Below are 17,665 nucleotides of genomic sequence, written 5' to 3' on the forward strand. Positions count from 1 at the left end.
CTCTGTAGGGCACTACTGTTAGCCACCTTTACCCCTCTGTAGGGCACTACTGTTAGCCACCTTTACCCCTCTGTAGGGCACTACTGTTACTCCTAAGAGGTTAACACACTTCTTCAGGAATGTTAAACTGATCTTCTGCCAAGCTCCTGAAAACACACCCTGAATTTGTCCTCGCCCCATAGTCCTCTCTCTCTCTCTCTTTCTCTCTCTCTTTCTCTCTCTCTCTCTCTCTCTCTCTCTCTCTCTCTCTCTCTCTCTCTCTCTCTCTCTCTCTCTCTCCTCCACCCATGGCCCTCCCTCCATGGCTCTCCCTCCCTCCCTCCACCCATGGCTCTCCCTCCCTCCCTCCCTCCCCCAGGTCATCAGCTCAGGGACAGGAGAAAAGGAGACAGGTCAGGAGAATAGGTCCTTCACTAGAGGAGCAGCAGGATTAATCACCCCAGTGCAGTTGGGCAGACACTCCATGTTCTCAGGAGAGCCAGGCTATGAGACGGCGGTCTCGCCTGCCCCCCCGGGCCACCCCCTACCTGGGGTGGTGGGGAGTTCCGTACCCCCTTCAGCAGCAGACTGGGTCTAGGTCTACCCCCCCACCCCCGCCAGGCAGTGTTTGCAACAGGAGTGATCTACAGGGATTCAGGACAGCCCCCCAGCTCTGAGGTTAAAGTCAGAAAGATGCCGCAGGTTTGTGAGGATGTGGACAGATTTAGCATCACTGTCAGCAGCTAGCTTTTAAAACCTAAAGGCTCAATTACAACTCTTCCTGTGTACTCAGCGTTCCTGTGTGTGTCTCTCTCTCTCTCTCTCCTCTCTCTCTCTCTCTCTCTCTCTCTCTCTCTCTCTCTCTCTCTCTCTCTCTCTCTCTCTCTCTCTCTCTCTCTCTCTCTCTCTCTCTCTCTCTCTTCCTCTCTCTCTCTCTCTCTCTCTCTCTCTCTCTCTCTCTCTCTCTCTCTCTTTCTCTCTTTCTCTTCTCTCTCTCTCTCTTTCTCTCTCTCTCTCTTTCTCTCTCTCTCTCTCTAGATCTCTCTTCCAAATTCTTTGACAGATCAGGGACTAAAGCACTAGTGCTTTAGTAGCCTGGTCCTAACCTCTAGTCCTCAGGCCCAGGCCAGGATATAGTAGCCTGGTCCTAACCTCTAGTCCTCAGCCCCAGGCCAGGATATAGTAGCCTGGTCCTAACCTCTAGTCCTCAGGCCCCAGGCCAGGATATAGTAGCCTGGTCCTAACCTCTAGTCCTCAGGCCCAGGCCAGGATACAGTAGCCTGGTCCTAACCTCTAGTCCTCAGCCCCCAGGCCAGGATATAGTAGCCTGGTCCTAAACCTCCAGGCCAAGATACAGTAGCCTGGTCCTAACCTCTAGTCCTCAGGCCCCAGGCCAGGATACAGTAACCTGGTCCTAACCTCCAGTCCTCAGGCCCAGGCCAGGATACAGTAGCCTGGTCCTAAACTCTAGTCCTCAGGCCCCAGGCCAGGATATAGTAGCCTGGTCCTAACCTCTAGTCCTCAGGCCCAGGCCAGGATATAGTAGCCTGGTCCTAACCTCTAGTCCTCAGCCCCCAGGCCAGGATAGAGTAGCCTGGTCCTAACGCTCCAGGCCAGGATACAGTAGCCTGGTCCTAACCTCTAGTCCTCAGGCCCAGGCCAGGATATAGTAGCCTGGTCCTAACCTCTAGTCCTCAGGCCCAGGCCAGGATACAGTAGCCTGGTCCTAACCTCTAGTCCTCAGCCCCAGGCCAGGATATAGTAGCCTGGTCCTAACCTCCAGGCCAGGATACAGTAGCCTGGTCCTAACCTCTAGTCCTCAGGCCCAGGCCAGGATACAGTAACCTGGTCCTAACCTCCAGTCCTCAGGCCCAGGCCAGGATACAGTAGCCTGGTCCTAACCTCCAGTCCTCAGGCCCAGGCCAGGATACAGTAGCCTGGTCCTAACCTCCAGTCCTCAGCCCCAGGCCAGGATACAGTAGCCTGGTCCTAACCTCCAGTCCTCAGCCCCAGGCCAGGATATAGTAGCCTGGTCCTAACCTTCAGTCCTCAGCGTTCCTGTGTGTGTGTGTGTGTGTGTGTCTCTCTCTTTCTCTCTCCAGATCTCTCTTCCAGATTGTTTGACAGATCAGGGACTAGTAGCCTGGTCCTAACCTCTAGTCCTCAGGCCCAGGCCAGGATACAGTAGCCTGGTCCTAACCTCTAGTCCTCAGCCCCAGGCCAGGATATAGTAGCCTGGTCCTAACCTCTAGTCCTCAGCCCCAAGCCAGGATATAGTAGCCTGGTCCTAACCTCTAGTCCTCAGCCCCAGGCCAGGATATAGTAGCCTGGTCCTAACCTCTAGTCCTCAGCCCCAGGCCAGGATATAGTAGCATGGTCCTAACCTCCAGGCCAGGATACAGTAGCCTGGTCCTAACCTCTAGTCCTCAGGCCCAGGATATAGTAAGCCCTGGTCCTAACCTCCAGGCCAGGATACAGTAGCCTGGTCCTAACCTCTAGTCCTCAGGCCAGGCCAGGATATAGTAGCATGGTCCTAACCTCCAGGCCAGGATACAGTAGCCTGGTCCTAACCTCTAGTCCTCAGGCCCAGGCCAGGATACAGTAACCTGGTCCTAACCTCCAGTCCTCAGGCCCAGGCCAGGATACAGTAGCCTGGTCCTAACCTCCAGCCCTCAGGCCCAGGCCAGGATATAGTAGCCTGGTCCTAACCTCCAGTCCTCAGGCCCCAGGCCAGGATACAGTAGCCTGGTCCTAACCTCCAGCCCTCAGGCCCAGGCCAGGATATAGTAGCCTGGTCCCTAACCTCCAGTCCTCAGCCCCAGGCCAGGATACAGTAGCCTGGTCCTAACCTCCAGTCCTCAGCCCCAGGCCAGGATATAGTAGCCTGGTCCTAACCTCCAGTCCTCAGCCCCAGGCCAGGATATAGTAGCCTGGTCCTAACCTCCAGTCCTCAGCCCCAGGCCAGGATACAGTAGCCTGGTCCTAACCTCCAGTCCTCAGCCCCAGGCCAGGATATAGTAGCCTGGTCCTAACATCCAGTCCTCAGTCCCAGGCCAGGATATAGTAGCCTGGTCCTAACCTCCAGTCCTCAGCCCCAGGCCAGGATACAGTAGCCTGGTCCCAGATCTGCTTGCGACATACAGCACAACCCGATCTAGGACCAGGCTAAGGACACACCTAGGGGCTCGACTCAATCAGATCCACTTTAACCTACATCCGCATAGCGGTTGTTTAGGCAGAGGTGGAACTACGTTACAGCTGTCAAATCCACAAGTGGCTGCCAGCCTTATACATAAAGCGGACATTGCCATTGGCTGCACGGCGTCGCATTGACAGAAATCCCATGCAGTTTTGTTTACTAGTTGGAACACTACAATGTCAGACGTAATCTATAATCCAATGTCAGACGTAATCTATAATCAATGTCAGACGTAATCTATAATCCAATGTCAGACGTAATCTATAGTCAATGTCAGACGTAATCTATAATCCAATGTCAGACGTAATCTATAATCCAATGTCAGACGTAATCTATAATCCAATGTCAGACGTAATCTATAATCCAATGTCAGACGTAATCTATAATCCAATGTCAGACGTAATCTATAATCCAATGTCAGACGTAATCTATAATCCAATGTCAGACGTAATCTATAATCCAATGTCAGACGTAATCTATAATCAATGTCAGACGTAATCTATAATCAATGTCAGACGTAATCTATAATCAATGTCAGACGTAATCTATAATCCAATGTCAGACGTAATCTATAATCCAATGTCAGACGTAATCTATAGTCAATGTCAGACGTAATCTCTAATCAATGTCAGACATAATCTATAATCCAATGTCAGACGTAATCTATAGTCAATGTCTGACGTAATCTATAATCCAATGTCAGACGTAATCTATAATCCAATGTCAGACGTAATCTATAATCCAATGTCAGACGTAATCTATAGTCAATGTCAGACGTAATCTATAGTCAATGTCTGACGTAATCTATAATCCAATGTCAGACGTAATCTATAATCCAATGTCAGACGTAATCTATAATCCAATGTCAGACGTAATCTATAATCCAATGTCAGACGTAATCTATAGTCAATGTCAGACGTAATCTATAATCCAATGTCAGACGTAATCTATAATCCAATGTCAGACGTAATCTATAGTCAATGTCAGACGTAATCTATAATCCAATGTCAGACGTAATCTATAATCCAATGTCAGACGTAATCTATAATCCAATGTCAGACGTAATCTATAGTCAATGTCAGACGTAATCTATAATCCAATGTCAGACGTAATCTATAATCCAATGTCAGACGTAATCTATAATCAATGTCAGACGTAATCTATAATCCAATGTCAGACGTAATCTATAATCAATGTCAGACGTAATCTATAATCCAATGTCAGACGTAATCTATAGTCAATGTCAGACGTAATCTATAATCCAATGTCAGACGTAATCTATAATCCAATGTCAGACGTAATCTATAACTCTCCTCCATTTATTTAGTTGAATGATTTTTCATTATTTGAGTGTAATTATTTAGTTAACAGGCTACACTCATTCTGAACATCAAACGCATGTGGCGACAATGATCACGAGAGGAGGAAGAGGTCTGATCTGATTTGAATTTACACACTACTGTTGCTGCTGGGTTTATGTTTAGTGGTTTTTCTTCAACGTTCTCCATGTATGCAGAATGAGCCTCGGGCTGCGTCCCAAATGAACCCCTTGTCCCCCTGTATGGTGTCAGTTTGACCCTATGGGCACTGACCAGATGGTAATGCACTAAATTGAGAATACGGCTCCCTAAGCGGTTTCTCTCTCCGTTCTCTTGGCTTTACAGAATGACGTGGAAAGGAGCAGCGACGTTGCGGCGCCCGTGCAGAACTCGTCCAAAGCGGCGGACGGGCCCGTGGCAGCGGCGAAGACGGTCAGCGCCTCGATGGACGACTCTGAGATGAAGAAACTAACACAGGAGTGCAAGAGACTGCAGGCTGAGATGGGCAAACTGACCGAGGAGAACAGACAACTCAAGGTTAGTCTGTAGGTTAGGGGTTGTAGAGGAACAACAGTCTGTAGGTTAGGGGTTGTAGAGGGAACAACAGACTAGGTTAGGGGTTGTAGAGGAACAACAGACTGTAGGTTAGGGGTTGTAGAGGAACAACAGACTGTAGGTTAGGGGTTGTAGAGGAACAACAGACTGTAGGTTAGGGGTTGTAGAGGAACAACAGACTGTAGGTTAGGGGTTGTAGAGGGAACAACAGACTGTATGTTAGGGGTTGTAGAGGAACAACAGTCTGTAGGTTAGGGGTTGTAGAGGGAACAACAGACTGTAGGTTAGGGGTTGTAGAGGAACAACAGTCTGTAGGTTAGGGGTTGTAGAGGAACAACAGTCTGTAGATTAGGGGTTGTAGAGGGACTGTAGGTTAGGGGTTGTAGAGGAACAACAGACTGTAGGTTAGGGGTTGTAGAGGGACTGTAGGTTAGGGGTTGTAGAGGAACAACAGTCTGTAGGTTAGGGGTTGTAGAGGGAACAACAGACTGTAGGTTAGGGGTTGTAGAGGGACTGTAGGTTAGGGGTTGTAGAGGGAACAACAGACTGTAGGTTAGGGGTTGTAGAGGGACTGTAGGTTAGGGGTTGTAGAGGAACAACAGACTGTAGGTTAGGGGTTGTAGCGGGAACAACAGACTGTAGGTTAGGGGTTGTAGAGGGAACAACAGTCTGTAGTTAGGGGTTGTAGAGGGACTGTAGGTTAGGGGTTGTAGAGGAACAACAGACTGTAGGTTAGGGGTTGTAGAGGGACTGTAGGTTAGGGGTTGTAGAGGGAACAACAGACTGTAGGTTAGGGGTTGTAGAGGAACAACAGACTGTAGGTTAGGGGTTGTAGAGGGAACAACAGACTGTAGGTTAGGGGTTGTAGAGGGAACAACAGACTGTAGGTTAGGGGTTGTAGAGGGAACAACAGACTGTAGGTTAGGGGTTGTAGAGGAACAACAGTCTGTAGGTTAGGGGTTGTAGAGGAACAACAGACTGTAGGTTAGGGGTTGTAGAGGGACTGTAGGTTAGGGGTTGTAGAGGGAACAACAGACTGTAGGTTAGGGGTTGTAGAGGAACAACAGTCTGTAGGTTAGGGGTTGTAGAGGGACTGTAGGTTAGGGGTTGTAGAGGGACTGTAGGTTAGGGGTTGTAGAGGGAACAACAGACTGTAGGTTAGGGGTTGTAGAGGAACAACAGACTGTAGGTTAGGGGTTGTAGAGGGACTGTAGGTTAGGGGTTGTAGAGGGAACAACAGACTGTAGGTTAGGGGTTGTAGAGGGAACAACAGACTGTAGGTTAGGGGTTGTAGAGGGAACAACAGACTGTAGGTTAGGGGTTGTAGAGGAACAACAGACTGTAGGTTAGGGGTTGTAGAGGGAACAACAGTCTGTAGGTTAGGGGTTGTAGAGGGACTGTAGGTTAGGGGTTGTAGAGGGACTGTAGGTTAGGGGTTGTAGAGGAACAACAGTCTGTAGGTTAGGGGTTGTAGAGGGAACAACAGACTGTAGGTTAGGGGTTGTAGAGGAACAACAGACTGTAGGTTAGGGGTTGTAGAGGAACAACAGACTGTAGGTTAGGGGTTGTAGAGGGAACAACAGACTGTAGGTTAGGGGTTGTAGAGGAACAACAGACTGTAGGTTAGGGGTTGTAGAGGAACAACAGACTGTAGGTTAGGGGTTGTAGAGGAACAACAGACTGTAGGTTAGGGGTTGTAGAGGGACTGTAGGTTAGGGGTTGTAGAGGGAACAACAGACTGTAGGTTAGGGGTTGTAGAGGGACTGTAGGTTAGGGGTTGTAGAGGGACTGTAGGTTAGGGGTTGTAGAGGGAACAACAGACTGTAGGTTAGGGGTTGTAGAGGAACAACAGACTGTAGGTTAGGGGTTGTAGAGGAACAACAGACTGTAGGTTAGGGGTTGTAGAGGGAACAACAGACTGTAGGTTAGGGGTTGTAGAGGGACTGTAGGTTAGGGGTTGTAGAGGGAACAACAGACTGTAGGTTAGGGGTTGTAGAGGAACAACAGTCTGTAGGTTAGGGGTTGTAGAGGGACTGTAGGTTAGGGGTTGTAGAGGGACTGTAGGTTAGGGGTTGTAGAGGGACTGTAGGTTAGGGGTTGTAGAGGGAACAACAGACTGTAGGTTAGGGGTTGTAGAGGAACAACAGACTGTAGGTTAGGGGTTGTAGAGGGAACAACAGTCTGTAGGTTAGGGGTTGTAGAGGGACTGTAGGTTAGGGGTTGTAGAGGGACTGTAGGTTAGGGGTTGTAGAGGAACAACAGTCTGTAGGTTAGGGGTTGTAGAGGGAACAACAGACTGTAGGTTAGGGGTTGTAGAGGGACAACAGACTGTAGGTTAGGGGTTGTAGAGGAACAACAGACTGTAGGTTAGGGGTTGTAGAGGGAACAACAGACTGTAGGTTAGGGGTTGTAGAGGGACTGTAGGTTAGGGGTTGTAGAGGGAACAACAGACTGTAGGTTAGGGGTTGTAGAGGAACAACAGACTGTAGGTTAGGGGTTGTAGAGGAACAACAGACTGTAGGTTAGGGGTTGTAGAGGAACAACAGACTGTAGGTTAGGGGTTGTAGAGGGACTGTAGGTTAGGGGTTGTAGAGGGAACAACAGACTGTAGGTTAGGGGTTGTAGAGGAACAACAGACTGTAGGTAAGGGGTTGTAGAGGGAACAACAGACTGTAGGTTAGGGGTTGTAGAGGGAACAACAGACTGTAGGTTAGGGGTTGTAGAGGGAACAACAGACTGTAGGTTAGGGGTTGTAGAGGGAACAACAGACTGTAGGTTAGGGGTTGTAGAGGAACAACAGACTGTAGGTTAGGGGTTGTAGAGGAACAACAGACTGTAGGTTAGGGGTTGTAGAGGGAACAACAGACTGTAGGTTAGGGGTTGTAGAGGGACTGTAGGTTAGGGGTTGTAGAGGGAACAACAGACTGTAGGTTAGGGGTTGTAGAGGAACAACAGACTGTAGGTTAGGGGTTGTAGAGGAAAAACAGACTGTAGGTTAGGGGTTGTAGAGGGACTGTAGGTTAGGGGTTGTAGAGGAACAACAGTCTGTAGGTTAGGGGTTGTAGAGGAACAACAGACTGTAGGTTAGGGGTTGTAGAGGGAACAACAGACTGTAGGTTAGGGGTTGTAGAGGGACTGTAGGTTAGGGGTTGTAGAGGGACTGTAGGTTAGGGGTTGTAGAGGGACTGTAGGTTAGGGGTTGTAGAGGAACAACAGACTGTAGGTTAGGGGTTGTAGAGGGAACAACAGACTGTAGGTTAGGGGTTGTAGAGGGAACAACAGACTGTAGGTTAGGGGTTGTAGAGGAACAACAGACTGTAGGTTAGGGGTTGTAGAGGGAACAACAGACTGTAGGTTAGGGGTTGTAGAGGGACTGTAGGTTAGGGGTTGTAGAGGGACTGTAGGTTAGGGGTTGTAGAGGGACTGTAGGTTAGGGGTTGTAGAGGGACTGTAGGTTAGGGGTTGTAGAGGGAACAACAGACTGTAGGTTAGGGGTTGTAGAGGGAACAACAGACTGTAGGTTAGGGGTTGTAGAGGGACTGTAGGTTAGGGGTTGTAGAGGGAACAACAGACTGTAGGTTAGGGGTTGTAGAGGAACAACAGACTGTAGGTTAGGGGTTGTAGAGGGAACAACAGACTGTAGGTTAGGGGTTGTAGAGGGACTGTAGGTTAGGGGTTGTAGAGGGAACAACAGACTGTAGGTTAGGGGTTGTAGAGGAACAACAGACTGTAGGTTAGGGGTTGTAGAGGAACAACAGACTGTAGGTTAGGGGTTGTAGAGGAACAACAGACTGTAGGTTAGGGGTTGTAGAGGAACAACAGACTGTAGGTTAGGGGTTGTAGAGGGAACAACAGACTGTAGGTTAGGGGTTGTAGAGGGAACAACAGACTGTAGGTTAGGGGTTGTAGAGGGAACAACAGACTGTAGGTTAGGGGTTGTAGAGGGAACAACAGACTGTAGGTTAGGGGTTGTAGAGGGACTGTAGGTTAGGGGTTGTAGAGGAACAACAGACTGTAGGTTAGGGGTTGTAGAGGGAACAACAGACTAGGTTAGGGGTTGTAGAGGGAACAACAGACTGTAGGTTAGGGGTTGTAGAGGAACAACAGACTGTAGGTTAGGGGTTGTAGAGGAACAACAGACTGTAGGTTAGGGGTTGTAGAGGGAACAACAGACTGTAGGTTAGGGGTTGTAGAGGGAACAACAGACTGTAGGTTAGGGGTTGTAGAGGGAACAACAGACTGTAGGTTAGGGGTTGTAGAGGGACTGTAGGTTAGGGGTTGTAGAGGGAACAACAGACTGTAGGTTAGGGGTTGTAGAGGAACAACAGACTGTAGGTTAGGGGTTGTAGAGGAACAACAGACTGTAGGTTAGGGGTTGTAGAGGGAACAACAGACTGTAGGTTAGGGGTTGTAGAGGGAACAACAGACTGTAGGTTAGGGGTTGTAGAGGAACAACAGACTGTAGGTTAGGGGTTGTAGAGGGAACAACAGACTGTAGGTTAGGGGTTGTAGAGGGACTGTAGGTTAGGGGTTGTAGAGGGAACAACAGACTGTAGGTTAGGGGTTGTAGAGGGACTGTAGGTTAGGGGTTGTAGAGGGAACAACACTGTAGGTTAGGGGTTGTAGAGGGACTGTAGGTTAGGGGTTGTAGAGGGACTGTAGGTTAGGGGTTGTAGAGGGACTGTAGGTTAGGGGTTGTAGAGGAACAACAGACTGTAGGTTAGGGGTTGTAGAGGGAACAACAGACTGTAGGTTAGGGGTTGTAGAGGGAACAACAGACTGTAGGTTAGGGGTTGTAGAGGGAACAACAGACTGTAGGTTAGGGGTTGTAGAGGGAACAACAGACTGTAGGTTAGGGGTTGTAGAGGGAACAACAGACTGTAGGTTAGGGGTTGTAGAGGAACAACAGACTGTAGGTTAGGGGTTGTAGAGGAACAACAGACTGTAGGTTAGGGGTTGTAGAGGGAACAACAGACTGTAGGTTAGGGGTTGTAGAGGGAACAACAGACTGTAGATTAGGGGTTGTAGAGGGACTGTAGGTTAGGGGTTGTAGAGGGAACAACAGTCTGTAGGTTAGGGGTTGTAGAGGGACTGTAGGTTAGGGGTTGTAGAGGGAACAACAGACTGTAGGTTAGGGGTTGTAGAGGGAACAACAGACTGTAGGTTAGGGGTTGTAGAGGGAACAACAGACTGTAGGTTAGGGGTTGTAGAGGGAACAACAGACTGTAGATTAGGGGTTGTAGAGGGAACAACAGACTGTAGGTTAGGGGTTGTAGAGGGACTGTAGGTTAGGGGTTGTAGAGGGAACAACAGACTGTAGGTTAGGGGTTGTAGAGGGAACAACAGACTGTAGGTTAGGGGTTGTAGAGGAACAACAGACTGTAGGTTAGGGGTTGTAGAGGGACTGTAGGTTAGGGGTTGTAGAGGAACTGTAGGTTAGGGGTTGTAGAGGGAACAACAGACTGTAGGTTAGGGGTTGTAGAGGGACTGTAGGTTAGGGGTTGTAGAGGGAACAACAGACTGTAGGTTAGGGGTTGTAGAGGGACTGTAGGTTAGGGGTTGTAGAGGGACTGTAGGTTAGGGGTTGTAGAGGGAACAACAGACTGTAGGTTAGGGGTTGTAGAGGAACAACAGACTGTAGGTTAGGGGTTGTAGAGGGAACAACAGACTGTAGGTTAGGGGTTGTAGAGGGAACAACAGACTGTAGGTTAGGGGTTGTAGAGGGAACAACAGACTGTAGGTTAGGGGTTGTAGAGGGAACAACAGACTGTAGGTTAGGGGTTGTAGAGGGAACAACAGACTGTAGGTTAGGGGTTGTAGAGGAACAACAGACTGTAGGTTAGGGGTTGTAGAGGGAACAACAGACTGTAGGTTAGGGGTTGTAGAGGGAACAACAGACTGTAGGTTAGGGGTTGTAGAGGGACTGTAGGTTAGGGGTTGTAGAGGGAACAACAGACTGTAGGTTAGGGGTTGTAGAGGGAACAACAGACTGTAGGTTAGGGGTTGTAGAGGGACTGTAGGTTAGGGGTTGTAGAGGGAACAACAGACTGTAGGTTAGGGGTTGTAGAGGAACAACAGACTGTAGGTTAGGGGTTGTAGAGGGAACAACAGACTGTAGGTTAGGGGTTGTAGAGGGAACAACAGACTGTAGGTTAGGGGTTGTAGAGGGACAACAGAAACCTGAATGTTAGAATAGACCTTAACTTCAGTTGCTTGTTTATACACAGAGGTCAAGGGTCATAGATGAACAATCAGTACACGTTTCAGCTGTGACAGTTTGTTTTTTAAAAGAGAACAACTTCTATTTTATTTATCTTTAGTTCTATAATGTCGTATTTAATGTGTCCTCCCCCCCCCCCCCCCTTCTCTTTTGCGTTTCCAGGACGACGGCGTTAGAATGAGAAGGGCTGCCCAGCATTCCGATCACTTGACATCAAATCAGACGGGCTCCTCCTCCTCTTCCTCCGTGATGCAACACACCACCGCCGCGTCCCTGCCTTCCCTCCTCGTCGTCATAGCAGCCATCTTCATCGGCTTCTTCATGGGGAAGTTCGTCTTGTAGACCTGGGGCTGGGTTCTGAAATGGCACCCCCATTCCCTTGACCGGGGGCACTCGTGCGGATGAGTCCCATAGGGTTCTGGTCAAAAGTTGTGCACTTACATAGAGGGAATAGGGTGCCATTTGGGATGTTGCGTCCTGGGAGACGCACAACGCCTGCCGTATCCCACGACGATCCCTCAGCTCCGGAATCAAAAGGCGTGGATGGAAGATGTGTTTCTGTTGACGTAGCCATATCAGATGTAGTGCTGTGAACCTCCATCTTGTCTGCAGTGACCACGTCTGTCTGTCTGTCTGTCTGTCTGTCTGTCTGTCTGTCTGTCTGTCTGTCTGTCTGTCTGTCTGTCTGTCTGTCTGTCTGTCTGTCTGTCTGTCTGTCTGTCTGTCTGTCTGTCTGTCTAGCATCAGAAGTACCAGGGACCCGCTGCCTTTTTTTTACAAGGTCTCACACATGGCTAGTACACACACACACACACACACAAAGGAAGGAAGTAAGGAAGTAAGGAAGTAAGGAAGTAAGGAAGGAAGGAAGGAAGGAAGGAAGGAAGGAAGGAAGGAAGGAAGGAAGCTCCTTGTTTGTGTGTTTCTGTTCTTTGATGGATGGACAGACAGGATTGTGGAGGGATATGACGTTTGTGTCCTAAATGGCACCCTATTCCTTATATAGTGCACTACTTTTGACCAAAGCCCTTATAGGCCCTGTAATGCCCTAGGTACCCTGGTAAAAAAGTTAGTGCACTATAAATGGAATAGGCTGCTATTTAGGACATACAGGAAGTAGTACACTACCAATCAACATGGAGGACAGTTTATCCTGAATCCCAAACGGCACACTATCTCCTATGTAGTGCACTACTTTTGATAAGAGACAATACTAATTGAGCCCAGGTCTACAGTAGCCTGGTCCTAACCTCCAGTCCTCAGCCCCAGGCCAGGATATAGTAGCCTGGTCCTAACCTCCAGTCCTCAGCCCCAGGCCAGGATATAGTAGCCTGGTCCTAACCTCCAGTCCTCAGCCCCAGGCCAGGATACAGTAGCCTGGTCCTAACCTCCAGTCCTCAGCCCCAGGCCAGGATACAGTAGCCTGGTCCTAACCTCCAGTCCTCAGCCCCAGGCCAGGATATAGTAGCCTGGTCCTAACCTCCAGTCCTCAGCCCCAGGCCAGGATATAGTAGCCTGGTCCTAACCTCCAGTCCTCAGCCCCAGGCCAGGATATAGTAGCCTGGTCCTAACCTCCAGTCCTCAGCCCCAGGCCAGGATATAGTAGCCTGGTCCTAACCTCCAGTCCTCAGCCCCAGGCCAGGATATAGTAGCCTGGTCCTAACCTCCAGTCCTCAGCCCCAGGCCAGGATACAGTAGCCTGGTCCTAACCTCCAGTCCTCAGGCCCAGGCCAGGATATAGTAGCCTGGTCCTAACCTCCAGTCCTCAGCCCCAGGCCAGGATACATTAGCCTGGTCCAGATCTGTTTGGTTCTGGTCAAAAGTAGTGCCCTAGGGAGTAGTGTATCATTTGACACCTAGACACATCACCGTGGGCCTGAAGCAGTGTTCTCTGTCTGTTGTGTTAATAGTAGTTGAATGGAACGTTGTGTCTTTTTGTAAATGTTATTTTAACCATTTTAAGATAAAAAGGAGAGCACTACTTCAATCGTCAAATACCGACCACCTTACTACCTGTTGCATGGCATCCTCTTTCCTTTTATAGTGCGCTACTTGTGACCAGAGCACTATGGACCCTAGTCAAAAGTAGTGCACTATACAGGGACGCAGCCATATATACTACTTCATTTGTTCTGTTTGTAATTTCTCAACTTTTTTTTTTTTTTCCTCTGGGGAATATTTCTATTCCATCTGGGATATAATAGGTGCCTCCTTCGTCCCTTCCTCCCTTTCCTACCTGGCCCTGTCCTTTCCTTACCTGTCCCTGTCCTTTCCTACCTGTCCTTTCCTACCTGTCCCTGTCCTTTCCTACCTGTCCCTGTCCTTTCCTACCTGTCCTTTCCTACCTGTCCCTGTCCTGTCCTACCTGTCCTTTCCTACCTGTCCCTGTCCTTTCCTACCTGTCCCTGTCCTTTCCTACCTGTCCTTTCCTACCTGTCCCTGTCCTTTCCTACCTGTCCTTTCCTATCCCTGACAATACCAATGTAGACTTTATATTATAATTTTTCTCAGTACAAATCATATTATAATCCTTCTTTTCTTTTTTTGTTGAGTCAAATGAAAACCAAGAAGGTTTCCTTCCAACCCTGTTCCCTCCCACGGTTTTAAACATTTTGAAGAAATAAAACTGAAAACAACGTGGGTTTTGATGGTGTTCGTCTTCTTTCGTAGTCTCTTTAGAATATACTGTACACTGCTCATACAACACATCACCGTGTAGCCAACATGTTTGGTTTGTAACGTAGAATTAACATTGTAGCGACCTTTAACCCCAACACCTAGCGACCTTAACCCCCAACACCTAGCGACCTTAACCCCAACACCTAGCGACCTTAACCCCCAACACCTAGCGACCTTAACCCCCAACACCTAGCGACCTTAACCCCCAACACCTAGCGACCTTAACCCCCAACACTTAGCGACCTTCACCCTAACACCTAGTGACCTTAACCCCCAACACCTAGCGACCTTAACCCCCAACACCTAGCGACCTTAACCCCCAACACCTAGTGACCTTCAACCCCAACACCTAGCGACCTTCACCCCAACACCTAGCGACCTTCACCCCCAACACCTAGCGACCTTCACCCCCAACACCTAGCGACCTTCACCCCCAACACCTAGCGACCTTAACCCCCAACACCTAGCGACCTTAACCCCAACACCTAGCGACCTTCACCCCCAACACCTAGCGACCTTCACCCCAACACCTAGCGACCTTCACCCCCAACACCAAGCGACCTTCACCCCAACACCTAGCGACCTTAACCCCAACACCTAGCGACCTTAACCCCAACACCTAGCGACCTTAACCCCCAACAGCTAGCGACCTTAACCCCCAACACCTAGCGACCTTAACCCCCAACACCTAGCGACCTTCAACCCCCAACACCTAGCGACCTTCACCCCCAACACCTAGCGACCTTCACCCCCAACACCTAGCGACCTTCACCCCCAACACCTAGCGACCTTCACCCCCAACACCTAGCGACCTTCACCCCCAACACCTAGCGACCTTCACCCCCAACACCTAGCGACCTTAACCCCCAACACCTAGCGACCTTAACCCCAACACCTAGCGTCCTTAACCCCCAACACCTAGCGTCCTTAACCCCCAACACCTAGCGTCCTTAACCCCCAACACCTAGCGTCCTTAACCCCCAACACCTAGCGACCTTAACCCCCAACACCTAGCGTCCTTAACCCCCAACACCTAGTGACCTTAACCCCCAACACCTAGCGACCTTAACCCCCAACACCTAGCGACCTCAACCCAACACCTAGCGACATTAACCCCAACACCTAGCGACCTTAACCCCAACACCTAGCGACCTTCAACCCCAACACCTAGCGACCTTCATCCCAACACCTAGCGACCTTATCAAGTGGTTCGGACCTCTTGATGTAACGGTTAAGGTCTTGGCTTGATCGTCGCTGGACCAGGGTTCGAATCCCAGTCGAGACTATGCCCTGAATTCGCTACATTGGTGTCAGTAGGGTCACGGTGCTCGTGAGGCCATCGGAGAGGCGTGTACATGTGAGGGACACACTCGGATATAATGTCCAGTCTCCGCCCCTAACAATGGGAATAGTTGTCCGCGGAACGGCACGCCGTCAAGCTCGGGTCTATTCCTCTCTTTGGATTGGTGGATATATCTCGTTATTTGATGAGGGTTGTTGACGTCAACAGCATGTATTCAATGGAGAGTTAGAATCCATGCTAGCCTCGCGAATATGTATAGAAAGTCTCGAATTTCAATGCCAACAACTCTGATATGAAGTGGGTTGTCACTTGTCCTACTTCTATCACTACACTCATAACAACCTAATCATTACGACACTTTATATTCCAGCAAATAAACCATAAAATGTTTTGTTGACCAAATTTGACACCCGTTGACCTCCATACAAAAAAAACTCCACGCTTGGTGGGTGAAAGAAACGGCACCTTCTGGAGGAGAGAGATTTTGGGCCTAGTTACCCCTCTGGCTTCACCTCTTCCTCTTAGACTCTCCAGAAGGAAGGGGGTAATGTAGCAACCTTAACCAATACCTAGCGAACATGTGTCTAGAGGTTCGGACCACTTGGCATAGCAGGTCAATTTGTTGGTTTGGCAGTGTGATGGTCCGGCTGGTGGATTAGACTGCTACAGGGGGTGTGATGGTCCTGCTGGTGGATTAGACTGCTACAGGGGGGTGTGATGGTCCGGCTGGTGGATTAGACTGCTACAGGGGGTGTGATGGTCCGGCTGGTGGATTAGACTGCTACAGGGGGTGTGATGGTCCGGCTGGTGGATTAGACTGCTACAGGGGGTGTGATGGTCCGGCTGGTGGATTAGACTGCTACAGGGGGTGTGATGGTCCGGCTGGTGGATTAGACTGCTACAGGGGGTGTGATGGTCCTGCTGGTGGATTAGACTGCTACAGGGGGTGTGATGGTCCTGCTGGTGGATTAGACTGCTACAGGGGGTGTGATGGTCCGGCTGGTGGATTAGACTGCTACAGGGGGTGTGATGGTCCGGCTGGTGGATTAGACTGCTACAGGGGGTGTGATGGTCCGGCTGGTGGATTAGACTGCTACAGGGGGTGTGATGGTCCGGCTGGTGGATTAGACTGCTACAGGGGGTGTGATGGTCCGGCTGGTGGATTAGACTGCTACAGGGGGTGTGATGGTCCGGCTGGTGGATTAGACTGCTACAGGTGGTGTGATGAGTTTGTCAATGTATTTCTTGGCCCTCCCTTTAAGGCTCGAATTCAGATCAATTCAAAAGCTGAAAAAACAACTTTTTTTTAGGGACAGATCAGAACATTTACAGACCCAGATTTAAGAGTTGTTGATATGGGGCTTGAAGGAGTTGAATAATTAGTGTTTGTCTTTGGGTGGGAATTCAGACGCAAGTCACTGTATATACTTGAGCCGTGGGTCACCAGTTGCCCACCCCTGGTTTAGATAAATGTAAAAAAAAAAAAACCTATTGAATAAAAACTCCACAAGAAAATCTGTTGGCCAGTAAGAGGATTTTTAGCAGTTGAATGACATTAATCAGCGCGTGCAAGAGAACCACACTTGCAAAGCCTGTTAAGCTTACCCTATGCTTCCCAGTCGAAACATTTCGCACATATATTATGACATTTTGTGACGTTTTTGTTCGATTCGGTCTTCGTGCAGGTTTTTTTTTCCCCAGCTGTTTGTGCACACAGCATTTTTTTTCTTGACGCAAGTCGAAGTTCGATAGCCTTTGGTCAACAGTACTACTTCTAGTAGGAGTGGGAACATTAAGCGTTTTCTGTCATTCAACGAGAGACGACTAGTTTTCATGCACATTTTAATACTTGAGAATTACTGCACCAAACATCTTTAGCAAGATGTAAAATTTGCAAGACTAAGACCCTCGGCAGAAACGTGACTGATTTCTTGATGTATCTTAGATTATTTTTGACTATTTTGAGGAAGTGTTTTTGCCTATGTGGTTCTCCGGTGGCATAAGAGGGACAAAAAAAACTGTAATATTGTCTGAATACCAACTGCTGATAGACGGATCCTACAGTCGCCTTAGACTCAACACCCCTGAAGCAGCAGACAGAAAATAATCACTAAAAACCAGAGATCACCAAAAAAGAAATGTTAGACACTTAAAACATTCACATAAAGAAAAGCACCAGGAGTGGACGGTTTTCCCATATAATTCTATTTAACATTTTGGGACAAAGTAGTGCCCCTATTTACACATAACAACACACGTCACTCATTTTAGTACTTCCTAATTCCATGTATCAAACAGTTATTTCAGTTATATTAAATCCAGGAAAATCTGGAGAGTCCCCTGCTGATTACAGACCCATAAGTTTAATAAATTGTGACAAATAACAAAGCTCATAGCAAAAGTCTTGACCA

At 48.8% G+C, this 17,665-nt stretch overlaps 1 protein-coding gene across 2 annotated transcripts in view; it reads left to right on the plus strand.

Annotated features, from left to right (window-relative positions):
• LOC106596674 (vesicle-associated membrane protein-associated protein A) overlaps positions 1-13,913 on the plus strand; it is a 54,517-nt gene extending 40,604 nt beyond the window's left edge. Inside the window, exons 5-6 of one of the 2 annotated variants that reach the window (XR_014391820.1) lie at positions 359-681; positions 4,843-4,971. Coding sequence is in view for 1 of the 2 variants with exons in the window: in XM_045714427.2 (XP_045570383.2) it covers positions 4,843-5,034; positions 11,435-11,614 (372 nt within the window). In the remaining variant the exon portion in view is untranslated. Of the gene's footprint in view, positions 1-358; positions 682-4,842; positions 5,035-11,434 lie in introns of those variants that run through there. The other variant, XM_045714427.2, reaches the window with a different exon arrangement.
• Positions 13,914-17,665: the final 3,752 nt, after the last annotated feature.

The sequence above is a fragment of the Salmo salar genome, chromosome 03 (assembly GCF_965601325.2).
Source record: "Salmo salar chromosome 03, fSalSal1, whole genome shotgun sequence".
In the NCBI taxonomy this organism is placed as follows: Eukaryota; Metazoa; Chordata; class Actinopteri; order Salmoniformes; family Salmonidae; genus Salmo; species Salmo salar.